The 17808-nt window shown below is 41.7% G+C and overlaps 1 protein-coding gene across 1 annotated transcript; it reads left to right on the top strand.

Moving 5' to 3' along the window:
* The first annotated feature begins 419 nt into the window (after positions 1-419).
* LARP6 (La ribonucleoprotein domain family member 6) lies at positions 420-17216 on the top strand. Its single transcript, XM_027851776.1, has 3 exons — positions 420-693; positions 10504-10714; positions 13792-17216. The coding sequence occupies exons 1-3, from the start codon at positions 425-427 to the stop codon at positions 14857-14859; spliced, it is 1548 nt and encodes a 515-aa protein (XP_027707577.1). The 5' UTR covers positions 420-424; the 3' UTR covers positions 14860-17216.
* Positions 17217-17808: the final 592 nt, after the last annotated feature.

Genomic DNA, 17808 nt, shown 5'->3' with positions numbered 1-17808 from the left:
ATCCTAAATGCTACCTTCTCCCCAGCCTAGGGCCCCTTCCTTCCGTGCAACATGAGATGGATGGGGGTGGAGGGAAGGTGGAGTATCGGGAATTGGGGGGTTAATTCCCGGACAGGAATCAGCTGACCCCCGATCGCGACGCAAAAAGCACAAATGAAGTTGACTCACCCTCCAGCCTCCCCCACCCCGCTTCCCCGAAAGGAAAGGTTCAGCACAGTATTGAGCGAGCCAGATCTGCTGCTGGGGAGGCCGGCCCGCCTGCAGAGGGGCAGCCCCGACCCCTCAAGTCCCTCCCCTCCCGGAGCCCCAGCCAGTCTCCCGCTGCCACCGCCCCCTAATCGGGCAGGCAGTCCCAGGGCAGGCAGGGGAGGCCGCCACGCTCCCAGCCCCAGCCCCTCGGCTCCGCCTGCGCTCCGGCTCCGCCATGGCTCAGCCGATTGCGGTGGGCGGCTGGGACGGCGCAGGGCAACAAGAGGATGCGTTGGGAGAGGAGGAGCAATATGAGGCTTGGTCCCGGACTAAGAGTCCGGTGCAGATCCGAGTAGCCATCCAGGCGGCCGAAGAGGAGGGGGAGGAAGAGGCTGGGGCCGCTATGGGGGGCATCGGGGAAGGGGAAGACGACGGGGACTCGGCTCGCTATCTCAGCCCCGGGTGGGGCAGTGCCAGCGAAGATGAGCCTAGCCGCGGGCACAGGTACGAGAGCAGGAAAGGCCTGGAGAGGGGTACGGGGTGCTTTGGAAGGGAGAAGGGGAGGGGAGGGGGCGGTCTGGAGAACTGCATGGGCGAGAGCGCGCCAGACCGAACAGGCAGCGAGGGCTGTTCTGCACGAGGGCTCGGATTCTCCCCTCCCCAGGTTCCCTGGGGCTGGGGGAGCTAGCGCGGGGCACCCAGATCGCGCGCTCGTTGGGCGACACGCACGCAGCCTGCACCACATCCCGGCCCCTTCCCCACAGGACGGTGGGAGGGGCCCCTACAAGTCCGATGGGCCCCATCCTCGATCTACACGATCCTTTTATCGTAGACTCTGGAGGTTTTTTTTCCAGAGGGCAGCAGTCAAGACCTCTCCATCTCTGCTTCCCCAGTGGCTGGACATCGGAGGTGCAGAGTTTAGGGAGCTGTTGATGCCCTGTAAGCCAGGGCTGCCAAAAACTCCCATATCAATCATTTGGGCTGAGTCAGTCATGCCTATGGAAAAGGACACTGATGTACTAGTCCCAACTGTTACTCACTTTGTCTAGCTGTCTACACCCAAATCCACATTTTTTTTTTTAAGAGCTGAGCCCCCCCACCCCGTGCAAATAGCGTGATGAAAGAATATTGCTACCCATTATGTTCTGTGTAATCGAAGCTGTCTCTTTGCGTGTGCTCTCTGCCTCTGGCTCCCAGGCTATCTCTATCTCTGTCTCTGCCTCTCTTTCTCTGTCTCTGGCTGTCTCTCTCTTTCCCTGTCTCCCTCTCTTTGTCTCTGTCTTTGTCACCCCCACCCCAGAATGAATGATGAGAGATTTGTAGATTTCTAAGTGGCATAAGGGTAGACTCATAGAATGATTAATTCATGGCCTCTTAGCTCTGTATTTTCTAAATTCTGTCACTCTAGCATCCCCCAAGCTGTAGTGTTCAACAGCCTTAACAGTCTATACCAATCAAGCAGTCAGTTTAACATATTATCTCTTATAATATAAATTGACTCTACTCATTCTGTTTGTAGAGGAACATTGATTAGCTGTATTATCTTGGCCAAATCATATCCTTTCTCAAGGCCTCAGTTTTCTCATTTATAAAGTAAAGGAACTGAAGGCTTGATGATGTCAAAGGTGTCTTCCAGCTTTGACATTCTGTGATTTTTAGGTTTCTCAAACCTGCTGATCAGTATCTTAATTCTAGGTAAAGCCCAAGAAGTCTTTTTTTTTTTTTTTTTGCATAAGCCTGCTCTATCCCACTAAGTAGTGCCTGCCATCTGTGTCCGAACCATCTGAATTCCATTCTTCATAATACTGTTAGACTGGGTCTAGTATTCAAAGGTGCGGGACTCTTGTAGTATCAAGAGACTCTCTTTCCTATGTTTGCTCTAGGAGGCTTCAGTGTTTCAACTTCTGAGCCTTAATCATCAGTCAGGGGTCATGGTTTCAAGGCCCTCACAGGCCATGAAGTCCAGCCCAAAAGGAAAAAAGAATCCCCTCCATACCATAGCCACCAAGTGATCTTCAGTATTTTGCTTGAAGACTTCCCATTGCTTCTAAGGCAGTCCATTCTACTTTTGGATAGCTCAAATCATGAAGAATTATTTTTCCTATTATCAAGTCCAAATTGGCCTCTTTCCAACTTCCAACTATTGCTCCTGGTTCTACTCTTTGGGTCCCGGAGGATGAATTTAATCATCCTTTTTCCACATGCCAGCTATCATATTGCCCCTAAGTCTTTTCTTGTACAGGCTAAATACCTCTGGTTCTGATTCTCATAATATGAACATGGGGCCTTTAACCATTTACTATCCTCTGGGTGCTCTCCAGCTCTTCCTAAAACCTGGCACCCAGATGTGTATGCAATATAATAAATGTCTAACCAAAGCAGGGTACAGTGGGACTGTCACCTTCCTAGTCATAGCCATTATGCCCCTCAATGTTGTCTAGAATGGCATTAGCTTGTTTGGCTTCCATGTCACAGTATTCACAGAATCCCAGAATTTCAGAATTGAGTGACCCAACTGAGCAGCCGTCCAGGCTAGTTCAGACCTGAAAAAGAATCCTCTCTCCAATACGCATGACACAGAGTTAACCAGGTTTTGCTTGAAAACCACTGAGTGGCGAGGTAGGAACAGTGCAGGATTTGTAAACAGAGGGGCCAAGTTCAAATCCCTGTGTTGCTACTTATTGCCAGTGTGAACTTGGATAAATCACTTAACCACTCTGGACCTCAATTTCCACATCTGTAAAATGAGGGGGTTGACTTGAATGACCTCAGAGGTTCCTTCCAGATCTAAATCTATAATCCTAGTGAGGATTAACCCATTACCTTCTGGACAGCCTATTCCATTTTGGATAGCTTAGGAAGTTTTTGCTTACATCAGTTAGAAATTTTCCTCTTTGAAACATCCGTCCATTACTCTTAGATCTGCATTCTGTGGGAAAGAGAAAATGTCTAAGCTCTCTTCTGTGTGATACTCAAGTAATCATGGATCTGTGGCTTCACTGATCCAGGAGTGCCCTCCAGCAGTGCAGATTGTGGCCTCTCTGTACCTGCCATGCCATCTGTGCAACTCCAGTTCATATCCTCCCAAAAATTTGACCTGGGAATCAACCCAGTGTGCTGAAGACTTTCCTTACTTTTGCCCAACATCACAAGGGTAGCAGTGGAGGTCTTTGGCTGTCTACTGCACATTCTTTGCTCTTGCAACATGACCAGCCCATCTTGGAGTTTCTTATTGGTTATTGCTCCCACTCAACATATGCTTCTCCATTGCCCTATGTGTGATCCCCGTTTTTTTTGTTATTTGCAAGTAGTTGTTTTCCTCTTGTCTCATTGCCGCATAACAACACCATTGAAATGTTTGTATTGAAAAGATGAGCCTTGACTTTCATAGGAAGCTTGGCGTCAGTTAAAAAGAGCTTTGCAACTTCCCAAAAGCATTCCAGCTGGCTCTCCTCCTTTGATTCAATCGTTGTCATAACTTCTTATCCAATTCTACTGTCTTTCTGCCCCAGATATACATATTGTTAGCTGAACTTTATAGAATATCTATCTGAATCCATGTAGAAATCTGAAAAATAGATTTCCTTCATCCACTTGGACAGACTCCTTTGAATGATGACAAATCTCTTCCAAAAGTTTCTCCAATATTCTAGGGCTTGATTCAAACATCACAATGTCATCTGTGATGGAGGAGGTCCAGTGCAGAATTCAGACTGAAGAGGGATCCCTTTGGATGGTGATCCTGGCATATTTTTAAATCAGTGATTGGTATAAAGGCATAAATGTATGTTCACCTCTGGTAAGCATGCATCTCCCTGTTCTGTGCTTCACTGGATGTTTATTATCAGGTCATTGACTGGGGTTATTTCTGTTATTGAATCTTCTAATGAATTTTGAATGATCTTGATGTATATTTAAGAAACACCTTGTTGTAAAAGAGTCTACCTGTAAGGTAGTGTTTTGTTCTAGGGGTTTTTTTTTTTATAATCAACAAACAGGAAGCACAATGGGATCTTATATGTTCTACTTTCAGTTAATTATGAAATAGTAAAAATGTGACCAATTGTTGAATCTCACTTGCAAAGGTATACTTATTCCCTAATAGCACTGTTTTATGTAATGGTGTCTTTCATAAAGATTTTGTAGAGACGGGAAAGTAGACATATTGATTGGTGCTCTCTCTTTGACCTTTTTCACAAGTAATAAGGTCCAAGATTTTCCCACACCTTTGATATCTTCTCCTTAAGGTATCTTGTGTATCAGTCCCCCAATACTCTCCCAATTTCATGTAATAGCCATTCAAATAATTGAAAACTACTATCATGTCCCCACTAAGCTAAAGTTTTTTAAGCTAAAAATCCTCAGTTCCTTCAGTTGATTCTCATAATAGTAACATAAGGCCCTTCACCATCCTGGCTCCCTCTTCTTTGGTTACTCTCCAGCTTATTCATGTTCTTCTTAAAATAAAGAATCCTGAGCTAAACCTAATGTAATAGAGTGATCAGACCAATGTAGAGTTTTTTTTTAATTTCAAAAAAAATTTTATTCTGAACTTAAACAGCAAATGATGGTGATGATGATAGCAGCTAGCATTCAAGTAGAAATTTAAGATTTACAAAGCTCTTACCAAATATTAGTGGCTACTTCCCTATATATAATAGAGCAGAAAAAGAGGATTGTATGTGAAACTATAGATCTCTGTTGTGTACAATGTGCTAGAATGAGTATAGATGTCATTAGTACTATTACTTCCATATTTCTGTATGCTTTGCCTCTCTTACTTCAGGCTTATGTCACATTAACTTTCTTGGTTATTGTTTCAAACTCTTGACTCACACTGAACTTGCAGTCTCCTAAAATCCCTAGACATTCTTTTTTAATCCAATGAGTTGATATCTAGCCATGTATGCCTCCTGCCATCTTATGCTTATAAAGTTGCCATTTAGAATCCAAATATAATTCTTTACATCTATCCATCCACAAACTGTATGGTTCAGGCACACTGGCTTACTTACTGTTCCACACAGAGACATTTCCCATCTCTGTGCCTTTATGGGGGCTGTTCCCCATACCTGGAATGCTCCACCTCCTCACCTCACATTTTAGAATCCCTGGTTTCCTTCCTGACTAAGGTGAAGCACTACCTTTTATTTCAGGGGCTCTTAACTTTTTGTGTCATGGATCCCTTTGGCAATATGATAAAGCCTATGGATCTCTTCTCCAAATAATATTTTAAATGCATAAAATAAAATACGTAAGATTGCAAAGGAAACTAAAGATTAGTGAAAATAAAGATGTAATTTTTCCCATTCCAGTTCACAGACCCCTTCAAATATATCTATGTATTTTTGGGAGGTCTGTGGACCCCAAATAAAGAACCCTTTTGGATCTATGTGAGATCTTTCCTGATGCTTCTGAGTGGTAGTGATCTCTCTCCCTCCAAATTACCTTGTATTGATTGATCTTGTATGTATTTGATACAAACTTATTTAGAATCCATTTTGTCTTCCCCCCCCAAAAATAAAAGAATGTAAGCTCTTTGAGGACAGGGAATGTTTTACTTTTACACTTAGCACAGTGCCTAACATACAGCAAGCCCTTAATATATGCTTGTTGACAGATCCCTGTTAAATTTATCTTATTTGAATTGGCCACAATGTGCTAACCTGTACAAATCTTTCTTTATCTTAACCTTGTTATCCAGTGTGTTAGCTATTCTCCTAGCTTCATTTCATCTGCAAATGTGATAAGCATGTCATCTATATCTTCATTTAAATCATTGATTAAAAATATTAAATAGCACGAGATGCTTAAAGTACCATTCATCCAGCTTGTTATAATACTAGAAACTCTAAGGGAGGAAAGTGAAGTTTCATGTACCTAGAAAGGATATAGGTTAAAAGACAGCAGGATAAAAGGACAGACCACTGGTCAAGAGAGGAGACTTGCCATCTTTTGGAAAGTGATTCAGCAAACATTGATTAAACACCTACCATGTAAAAAGTACTATGCTATCAACTGGGTATACAAAGATAGATATAGAGAGATGACTGTGATCTAAATCAAGAGGAGGAATTTACAATCCATTGGTAATAATTGCTTCCATTCAAGTTGGGTAATAGTTTTTAAACATCTTTTGCTTGGAAAAATTCTACTTGATTAAAAAAATGCATCTTTCAATCTTTACCATCACTCATGCCCATCTCTTTTATTTTCTAGGTCATTGGGGTCTTTGTGGGCATTTTTCTACTAGTCTTCTAGACTCACAACCTAGGTGGCATCCTTCATTACTTATTCTCTCTAAACTCTTCTGCCTTCCCCTGTCTAATCACTGGTCAAGTCCTGTTGATTCTACCTTAGTAACATCTTTCCTTTATGCCCCCTTTTCTCCTTTGAAACTGCCCCAGCCTTGATACAGACCCTTATCACCTCGCATCTAGACAATTACAACAGCTTGCTAATTGGTCTCTCTGCCACAAGGCTTTTCTCATTCCAACTGTCCTCTACTCAGCTGCCAAAAGGATCTGCCCAAAGTGCAAATCTGACTGTCAGTCACCCCCTCCCCTTATTTATTCAATCAACTCCAGAAATTCCCTGTTACCTCCAGGATCAAGTATAAAATGCTCTTTGGCTTTGAAAGCCCTTCATACCTGACTCCTTTCTAGCTTTCCAGTCTTATTACACCATATTCCTCTCCACATACTCTGCAATCTAGTGACACCGGCTTCCTTGTTGCTGCATGCACAAGACACTCCATCTTCCAGCTTCCCACATTTCCCCAGGCTTTCTCAAATATCTAGAAGACTGTCCCTCCTCATCTCCATCTCCTAGCTGACTTTGCTCAAGTCGCAGCTAATATCTCGTCTTCTACAGGAAGTCTTTCACCATCCTCCTCAATGTTAGTGCCTTCCTTCTCAATAATGTCCAAATTTATTCTGTGTATATTTCTTGTTTGCACATAGTTGTTTACACGTTGTTACCATTAGACTATGAGAGCCTTATCAGCAGGGACTCTCTTTTGCCTTTCTTTGTATCTGCAGCATTTAGCACAAAGCCTGGCACAGAGTAGGTGCTTAATGCCTCTAAGATGCCTCTAGAGAAACACACCCACAATAGAAATAAGAGAATACATTTCCCCCCCCCATTAGCTACTTGACTTCTTAGAACTGTCTAAGAGGCAGCGTAGCACAAGAATACCTTGCTAGAGCTTCAAAGAAAGAGATTATTTTTCTAGTGCAGATATTAAAATTTTTTTTTCAAATCATGGACCTCTTTGACACTGTGGTAAAGCCTATGGACCCCTTCTCAGAATAATGTTTTTAAATGCATAAAAATAAAATATATAGGATTACAAAGTAAACAAATTATGTTGAAATAATCATGTAAATTTTTCCGTAGCTAAGTTTACACATTCCTCCTGAAATCCACTTTAAGACTCCAGGTTAAGAACCCCTATTCTAATACATAGTGTCTTGACTTGCCCAGAATACTCTGATGGGCAGAAACCCACTCTGACTTTAAGTAACTCAACATTCAGCAAAGCTTTGCAAGGGGGAGGGAAAAGGTAATGTGCAGTGTCTGGTACTGATGAGATTTAGCTGTGGCTATAGAAAACAACTTCTCATTATGTCTGGGCAGATTTTAATCACCAGCAGAGGCTAAATCCCTTTGGCACCAGAGCTTCTTCAGATAAGCCTTGGTTCCTGGTTCTCCCTACCTATTCAACCTTTACCCTCAACTCTTCAGACTCCCACCTGGTGGGCTGTTCTTTCCAGTGCCCAGTGGCACTCCCTAGGCAGTTCTCTGATGCATCTCCTGCTATATGCTGGCATATGGAATAAAGCTGACCCTAAGGGCCCTTGCAGAGAAGCTGACATAAACTCAATGGGAAGAAATCCGAACCATTGGGACGTACAACCAAAAAGGTAATCTACGATGATCGAGCACCTGGAGGACCCTTTTAGATCAGGAGACAAACAGTGGAGATAAAATGTTCAGAATGTACTAACCATCCTGTTGCATCCTTCTCACAGAGCTACCTGTCTTTCATACTACAAATAAATAACACATGGCTTTTTATCCCCATGATATTGCAGGGGAAGACATATAGCATAGATTTCCTATCCCCATTCATTAACTGAGAGTTTGTAAACCAACCCATTATTAATAATAAACTTGCATGATAACAACCGTCTTAACTTTCATTCGTACAATACCTTGCAGTTTACAAAACACATTCACATAGGTTATTTCATTTGATGCATCTCATTTGAGCCTCATATAACATTGCTTTTTGGGTCATCTGCAATTTGTGATTCTTTACAAATTGTGATCTTCCATTATTTGCAACCATATAGCTCCATTGTGCAGTATTTACTTAAATGTTCAGTGAATGTATGCTTCATTATGGAGTCTTCCAGATTGCCTGGTATAGAATAAACTCTCTGATCCCCTGTGGAAATCCTTATACAGATTGCCTGGTATAGAATAAACTCACTAATCTGTGGTTTCTCTGATCACCTTTGGAAATCCTTATAAGAGCAAGAACTATATTCTCTACGTTCTAGTCCCATGGTAAGTGTTCATTTAAGTAATAGGTTACACATTTTGATAAATAATTACACAGTTTCATCTTTAACATCCTGTAAAATCCTTGGGTGGATGCTTTCCAATTCTTGTGATTTATCTTTATCCCTGTGATTTATCCCTATCTAGTTTTTTGTCTACCAGGTGCAGACACCCTGTGCTTTTATGATTATTAGATCTGGTATAAAGAACCATAGAGGTGAAAGGGGCCTTTGAGACCATTTAATCCAGCTTCTCACCCAAACTCAAATCCTTTTTCTATTGTATCTCTGCCAAGTGTTCATGCAGCCCCCACTTGAATACCTCCATGATTAGGAGACACCCAGCTTCTTGCTTTGCCCCTCCAGCCTCTGTTTCAAAGGGGAACCTGGGAGTGGAATCTTTCCAACAACTTACCTTGCAAAGAACAAGATGTGAAATTGATATGGTCTGTTTGACTTCAGCTTTTCATTTCTTGGTCACATTTTGCATTGACATCATTGTGCTGATTCTTGAGCAGGTATCCTCCCTTTGATACACATAAAGAACATCATATTTTGATTTAGCTGGTGGTCTCCCAATTCTTTTATAGGACTGCTTCCTTTGAAGTTTATACCTGACTTGTCACACCTTTGGAGCTTCCCTTTCTACTCTTCCCTCAGGTGATTTCTGTTCTTTTTGAAAGATATAATTTCTTCATCATGATAGTTTCTTTGGCATTACCAGTCAGTCAGACAGGATTGTGTTATGCTCTTTGTTGTCTTCTCTCCACCTTTCCTCTCCCCCAACCCCCAGCTTCCAAAAGCCCAGGATTTTTTGGCTTCTTAAACTTTTTCCACTCATGAACCCCTTTAGTGCTTCTTAAACCATGGGCCTCGACACCATATACAGTTTAAGATAGCACTCATTTTTCATGGCCTTCCAATAAGGTACTTTAAAATAGTCTACAGGCTTCCTATGGATTAATGACTTTAAATTCTTCTTATAGCTTTCTTCCCTCTGTCAGTGTCCACATTTTGTCAAAAATTTCCTTTTCAAAATTGAATTGCAAAAGGTATAACTCATTTATATATGTAATTTATATAAAATAATTTTTATTGTTAAGTCATTTCAGTCATGTCTGACTCTTCATAACCCCATTTGGGGTTTCCTTGGCAAAGATACTTGAGTGGTTCACCATTTCCTTCTCCAGGTCATTTTATAGATGAGGAAACTGAGACAAACAGTATTAAGTAACTTGCCCAGTGTCACACAGCCAGTGAGTGTCTGAGGCTGGATTTGAATTCAGATCTTCCTGATTCCAAGCCCAGTCTTCTATCCACTGCACTATTTAGCTGTCCTATGTCTCATTCTGTCCCCTAAATCTATTACCTCTGTTCGGACGTGAGTAGTATGTTTTAAGATGAGGGTGTTTTTGAACATTAGGTTGAAGCATAGGTACAGACCAAATTTGAAGCAGTTCTTTTGTGAAGTCAACACATTCCAGATGTGACAAGGGCCCTGGAGTGCTAGTTTTCCAGTTCTACTTATTTAAGTTAAATATGCAGCTCCCTGGGGTACTCACTATCTACAACTGAGTCATGAGTATATAGGGGCAGATAATATTGTATCACAAATGCATCCCTTTCTAAAAAAGAAAATTTAGCACTTTAAAAACATCACCCTCACTGAGGGGCCACCCTTTCTTCAGTGACCAACTATAGAACGGTTACTAGCTTCACACATTAAGCTTTTCTTATCTGGTTTTAGTGGTACAACTACAAGCGGAGGGGAGAATGATGGTTCTGACCAGGACCAGGACTGGAAGCCACCAAGCTATGAGTTAATCTTGAAGCTGGTTGATCAGATTGAGTTCTATTTCTCGGATGAAAACCTAGAAAAAGATGCCTTCCTGCTCAAACACGTTAGAAGGAATAAGCAGGGCTATGTGAGTGTCAAGCTACTCACATCTTTCAAGAAGGTAAGACCGAATTTGAAGAAGTTGTTTCAAGGCACTCAAGGACAATTGGCTTGTTTTTCTTTTGGTTCTGACTGACTAATAATGTTCTTTGAACATTTTAAAATTGTGAATTACAAAGTCATCAACAAACATGAACATTTTCATACACAAAGAAAGCCAGAAAAGAGGGGATTGTGTGTGAAACTATGAATGTATTGCCTTAAATATATGTCTGCACATATACATATATAAACCTATTTAATAGCTAACGTTTATATAGTGCTTTAAGATTTTCAAAGTGCTTTACAAATTTTATCTCATGTTATCCTCACAACAGCCCTGAGTGGTAGGTGCTGTTATTATTTCCATTTTGCAGATAGCTGAGGCAGATAGAGGTTAAGTGACTGGCCCAGGACTATATATCTTGTAAATATCCGAGATGGCATTTGAACCCAGGTCTGCCTTCCTGACTTCAGGTCCACCATTACTTTGCTTGTCTACATCCCCTTATGAACTCCCGTCTGTCATTTATGTATCTTTAAAGGTTTCATTGATTCTCTTATTTTTTTTGGCATCACTATCACTACCCCCTAATTCTCCCTACTCTCCTGATACTGGACCCCCCAAAATAAAAGCCCTCTCTTGTAACAAGTAAGTATAGTCAAACAAAACAAATTTCTACTATATCAGATCAATAATTTTCCATCTCCATTTACTAAGGCCAGAAGAGACTATGAGTTTAAATAATAGGAGAAGGGATTTAGGTTAGCCACTATGAAATATTCCCAAATTGGAACTACAGATAATTATAAAAGGGCATTGCCAGAGTGTCACTTTGACCACAGAATAACTCTAGGAACATGGGTGTCAGGAATAAGGCTGTGTGAAGGCACAGACTAGCTGGCCTCAAGACAGTTCCAACAGTCCTAAGGTTCTGTGAAATACAAGCTCTTCAATTAGTTGGTTGTATCAGTAATCTGAGGGTTTGGAAGTAGCAGAAGGTACCCTGCAAGTTGTTATTTAATTGTTTTTCAGTTGAGTCCAACTGTTTGAGACCCCTTTTGGGGTTTTCTTGGCAAAGATACTGCAGTGGTTTGCCATTTCCTTTTCCAGGTCATTTGACAGATGTGGAAACTGAGGCAGACAGGGTTAAGTGACTTGCCCAGAGTCACACAAGCTGGCAAGGATCTGAGGCCAAATTTGAACTCAGAAAGACCCAAGAGGGTCTTCCTGACTCCAGGCCCAGCACTCCATCCATTGCACCCCTCCTAGCTCATTATGAGAAGTTTCATGAAACATAAGGTTTAAGATTTAAAGCCTAGAGGCATTCTAGTCCAATCCCCTTATTTCACAGATGAGCAACTGAAGCCTAGGAAGGTTGGTTGACCTCACTACATTGGGGTCAAGGGACAGTGCGTCCAACGTGGCTGATCAGACCACTACAAGCCCAGAAGGCTCTTTCACAGGTCAGACACAAATAGTCCCTATGAACATTTGGAGTGGAAATGTCCCTAAATTTGCGCAACCCACATTTCACCTAGTAAGGTTAAATACCTTGCCTAGAGTCACACAGACAATAAGTAGCTGAGTCAGTATTTGAAGCCAGGGCCTCTAACTCCACCACCCTGCCTCTCTTTGGGTCTCTTAAGGTCTGACTGTGGTTGAAATGGCTTCTTCTGATTGCAGTCTATCAAGAAGGGAGATGGAGAACCCCCAACAGGTGCTTCTGTCATTGTAGGTAATTTTATAGTCCTAGGAGTGGAGGTGGGAGAGGAGGAGGGGGAACCATCCCCATACATTTCAGTATAGTGAGAGAAAATGCAAAAGTAGATCTGCTGTTCCTTGGTGAGAAGTGTGCTTCCCGGTCAAGAAGGAAACAAGCTTAAAAGCTTGATGAGTCATGCAACTCAAAGATCATTTCCAAACCATCAAGTTATCTTGTGCACTTTGGCAGATTGTTTCATACCATTCAAATGCAGAGGGGGCCCTGAAGCAAAGCATTTTCTCTCCAATGGTTTCCCCCCAAAACCTAGGTCCTTTGTCCCATTCCATATTTCTGAGCTCTAATTTGAGGCATTCTGATCTCACTTGAAATGTTGCAAGGAAACCCTAGAGAACTTTTGGACTAAATATAAGAGTCCTGGAGGTATCCGTGAGCACAGAGAAGGAGAATCAGATTGCATTTGGGATAAGTCTTTTTTGGGAATCCTTTTTTCTGTTTTAAATTTTAAAATCTCTGAGTTCTCTCACTTTAATGCTTCTTTACTTAGCATCCTTAATTGTAACTCGTGAGGAAGTATGGTACCTACCTCCTGACAAAGAGGTGGTGCAGTCATTGTGTAGATTGAGACACGTATTTTTTTGGACATGACCAGTGTGACAATTTGTTTTGTTTGACTATGCATATTTGTTTAAAAGGCTTTTGTTTTTCTTTTTTACCAGTTTTAATGATGCCACATATATTTAAGGGTGATGGTTCTAAGAAAGAGTGGGTGAGAATACCTAGGAAAGCTTGACCAGTGGCTATTTAGAAAAACAACAGCAACAGTAACAACCATAGTTTCTTCCTTAAGATGAAGTATGTGTAAAGAGTGTGCTCTTATCTCAAGCCCAAGGGGGTTGGTGGAGTATGTTGTTCCAAGGCCCAAAGGACTTCTTTTTAGTGGGAATTTGGTTGATTGGTGATATATACGGTTTATTCTTCTTAGGACCCTTCGCTAGGCGGGAAAGAGAAAAAATAGATTTTTATTAATTCAAAAAATTTAAATTAAAAAATAATATCCTTAGTTGTAGAAATATTTTTGTTGTTGTTCAGTCATTTTCAGTTATGTCTGACTCTTTGTGACACCTTTTGAGTTTTTCTTGGCAAATCTATTAGAGTGGTTTGCCATTTCCTTCCCCAGCTCATTTTACAGATAAGGAAACTGAGGCAAACAGGGTTAAGTGACTTGCCCAGGGTCACATAGCTAGTAAGTGTCTGAGGCCAGATTTGAATTCAGGAAGATGAGTTGTCCTGATATAGCTAGATCTAATTGGTGTAGGATTGATAAGTCTGAAGGAGTAGTTAAATAAGGCAATTTCAAATTTGCCTTTTCCAGGTGAAACACCTTACTCGGGACTGGAGAACCACAGCCTATGCCTTGAAGTATTCGGAGACCCTAGAGTTGAATGAGGATCATCGGAAGGTGAGGAGGATTACACCTGTTCCTTTCTTTCCTGTTGAAAATCAACCCAGTAGGATGCTACTGGTCTATGACCTCCACTTGTTCCCCAAGCCATGGGCTCTGGCTGTGCTTCAGGAGAATGGAAGGCTGCAGGAGAAGGTCATGGAGCATCTTCTTAAGATCTTTGGAACATTTGGAGTCATCTCATCTGTACGAATTCTCAAGCCAGGGAAAGAGTTGCCTCCAGACATCCGGAAGTTTAGCAGTCGGTACAGTCAAGTAGGAACTCAAGTGTGTGCAATTGTGGAGTTTGAAGAGGTAGATGCTGCCATCAGGGCCCATGAGTCCATGAGCATGGGATCTCCGAGCAAAGGCAGCATTAAAGTTGTCCTCATTGGTATGAAAGCACCCAAGAAGAAAGCACCAAAAGATAAGAACCAGGAGGAGGAACCTGCCATGAACTTCCACCAAAATAAGACCCTAAATAAGAGAGTGGAGGAGCTTCAGTACCTGGGTGATGAGTCATCAGCCAATAGCTCCTCAGACCCAGAGAGTAATCCAACATCCCCCATGGTGGAGCGACGGTACGTGGCCTCTAGCAGGCTTAGTCCTTCCATCTATCAAAACCATCACCTGAGTCCAAATGCCTCCCCTCGCTCAAGTCCTTGGAACAGCCCTCTGGTGCAGCGTAAAGGAGTGTCCAAGAAATCTCCACTGGCTGAGGATGTCACGCTGAACTCTAGTGCCAGCCCTGAGATTGTTCAGAAGTGTGTGGATTATTCTTCGGACAGCAGCATCACTCCCTCCAGTAGCCCCTGGGTGCAGAGACGTCGACTAGCCCAGTGGGGAACACGTGAGAAAAGTCCGGCCGCCAGTCCACTGCTTACCCGAAAAGTCCAGAATGCAGATGGGTCACCTGTGGGGGTACTGAGGTTGCCAAGAGGCCCTGATGACACCAAAGGATTTCATGGAGGGTACGAAAGAAAAAGGGTCTTTGTCTAAACGTAGTTCACCGTCAGTACCAGCTCCATAGAAAAACTACCTTTATTTTCCTGGGTCCAACAAAACAGCTGGTATGATCAAGGACTGTCTCAAGTACAAGTTTCAATGCTTGTATTGGTGTAAATTTCTTAATTTATATATTTGTATTGGCAGGCAACTACATTTTAAAGAATGTCTCCTAGTCCCAGACAACCATTTATCCTGGTGTGGTCACTTTGCTAATGCCACATATATGTAAACATAATGGTACTAAACAGGAATGGGAGAGACTCTCTAGGAAAGAGGGAATAGATACTTTTTTTCTGCTTTTGTTTTTTTTTTTTTTTAAATAAACCTCCTTTGAGATAGGGTATGTGTAGAGATTTGCTACCATTTGGAGTCCAAGGAGGCTAGTGCGGGTGTGGCTCAAAGACCACAAGTTTTTAATGACAACCTAGTTGACTGATGACATACATGGTTTAACTCTCCTATAGTCAAGTCAATAAACATTTATTAATTGCCCACTGTGTGCCAGGCACTGTGCTAAGTACTGATCTTTTAAGATCAAAACAAAAATGTATATTTTCTCTTATAAGTGAATGAAAAGGAAAAATATAGGAATAATTGGCCCTAGGGTCCCAGATTCATCTTGGCCCATTGGTATGAGGAGCTGGCCTATCATTTGGAATCAATAAATTGGCTATCTGGTCCCAGTGGAAGAGGAGGGACTAAATAGGAGAATCATTGATTCAAAAGCATGGCCAATAGGTCACAATGAAACAGGCTTAACTTTCTCAGATTCCTTCCCCAATTTCATTAAATAACTGAAAGGAGGAAAAGCAATGATTTTATGTGAGTGAAGCTTATTACTATAATTATTTGACAGATTTTTTCATTTTCTTCAGCAGAAGAGATTTTGTGGAAGTGAAGAGTTACTGTTTATTCTTGTACTGTTTGACCTCCAGGGCAAACTGGTTGGGGTCCAGCACTAGAGATCCATTCAAAAGTAGATTTCAGGTTCCTTTAATACACCTTCTATTTTCAAGGGGACAAAAGGGGAAGGATTTATCTTTCACAAACTATGTCCCTGAGTTCACTGGCCCCTTGCTCCTACAATCTCATTGACTTCCCCAATCAACCAATGATTCCTCATGTTCCTGCACTGTGCGCGCGCGCGCACACACACACACACACACACACCCCCACACACCCAGAGGAACACAATTGGACCTTACTGCAAGGTGGAGAAACTCCAAGGTAAAAGTTTCTAGAGTTAATATTTGCTATGGTGTCAGATTACCTGATGCAGCATAGCATCCAGTTACTCTGTATTAAGTAGTCTTCTCCAGGCATAGCTTGCTGGCCATCTACTTGTTAAAATCCTTGGGTTCTTTCCAGCTTATGACAAAGTCTTCCTTTTGCATTTTTCCCAAAGCTAGGCAAGCTGGGTCTTATGTCTTGGAAATGTTGTGCCATCCTCTCCTTGTTTCTCTCTTCTTCCTTTCTCCCAGAATGTTTACACGCTATCCTTCTCCTTCTGTAATGGCACTTGTCCTTGCTTCCACACAATAAACTAAAAATGTCCAGGTCACCTTCCCAGTCAGTCTGCTCTTTCCTAAACTCTGGCTAAACCCTCAGCTGTGGCACAGCCTTACTGTTTGTTAGCATAGCAAACCCTTCCCGAAAAGCTTGGCCGGGAAACCCAGCCCAGAGTGTTTTTACAGATGTTTTGTTGATTTTAATGAAAGCCAGAACCTACTTCACTCTGCAACATGAAACTCTGACCGCTAAGACAGGATTTAACCAAAGGCTAATCTTCAGGGAAATAGCCCCAAACACCAAATCCACTTCTTATACATAAGCTCAGCATACTTCAGGTGACATTCTGTCACCTAAAGGTGTGACTGGGTCAGAAAGGCCTTGATTTGGTCTGTATAATACAAGTGTCAAAAATATGAGATTTACTTTTTTAAGCTACAATATTAATTATTTGAGTATTTTGTATATAAGCATTTTCCAAGGTATGAATTAGGTGTCCCTTGTCTTTTTGAGCTGCTAATTTAGAGGAGAATAATTTGACAGAAAAGTCATGTAGAGAAGGACTGCATGATATAATGCTAATCTTACAGAATCATAGACCTAGAACTGAAAGCAAACACTCCCCTCATTTTATAGAGAATGAAACTGAGGCTCAGGCAGGTGAAATAATTTGCCCATAACCATACAAAGATTAAATGTTAAAGTCTTGATTTGAATGAAAGTCCTCTAACTATAGGGGAAGCTAAACAGTGCAAGGGAGAGAGCACTGCCCTGAAGTCAGGAAGATCAGGGTTCTAATCTGGCCTCAGCTGCTTGCTAGCTGTGTGACCCTGGGCAAGTCACTTAACTCCTTTTTGCCTCAGTTCTTCATCTCTAAAATGGGCACATATTGGAGAAGGAAATAGCAAACCACTCTAGTGTCTTTGCCAAGAAAACCCCATGGACAAGTTCATGGGGTCACAAAGAGTCAGACACAACTGAACAAAATCAACAACAACCTCTTAACTATAAAGCACTTTCTGTTTTACCATACAAAAATCACTTAAAGTCAAAGGATATGGTTTTTATATCTAGATTCTGACACTTACTGCTGGGTGAGCCAAGACAAGTCTCAACCTCATCAAGTCTCAGAAAACTCTGTAAGACTTATCTACTAAGGTAAAGATGAGTTTCAAACTGCCTTAATGGAGTATATATATATTAGGGAAATTACAGGTGCTTGACATATTGACATGTGGGAGTATGCTGAAACCAGCTCATAAGTTCCTGAGAGCCAATTGTTAAATTTTCTGTGAGCGTTTATACCTCAGAAATTGGCAGACTACAAATAAGGCTTCATTTATTGTTTGTCTCAACTTAAGAAAGTGGCAGTGAAAATATTAATAATGCAGATTAAATTTAAAAATGTATTCTGTGTACTTTTTCTGGAGA

Source organism: Vombatus ursinus, unplaced genomic scaffold, assembly GCF_900497805.2.
Source record: "Vombatus ursinus unplaced genomic scaffold, bare-nosed wombat genome assembly UNPS02009205.1, whole genome shotgun sequence".
Taxonomy (NCBI): domain Eukaryota; kingdom Metazoa; phylum Chordata; class Mammalia; order Diprotodontia; family Vombatidae; genus Vombatus; species Vombatus ursinus.
Note: the sequence above shows the minus strand (reverse complement) of the source record. Positions and strands in the feature narration are given on the sequence as shown.

Excerpts from the sequence above, each read along its gene's own strand:
- LARP6 (XM_027851776.1), top strand. The coding sequence starts at position 425 with ATGGCTCAGCCGATTGCGGTGGGCGGCTGGGACGGCGCAGGGCAACAA. Across the intron at positions 694-10,503 it reads GAGCCTAGCCGCGGGCACAG|TGGTACAACTACAAGCGGAG; the intron begins GTACGAGAGCAG and ends ATCTGGTTTTAG. Across the intron at positions 10,715-13,791 it reads TACTCACATCTTTCAAGAAG|GTGAAACACCTTACTCGGGA; the intron begins GTAAGACCGAAT and ends TGCCTTTTCCAG.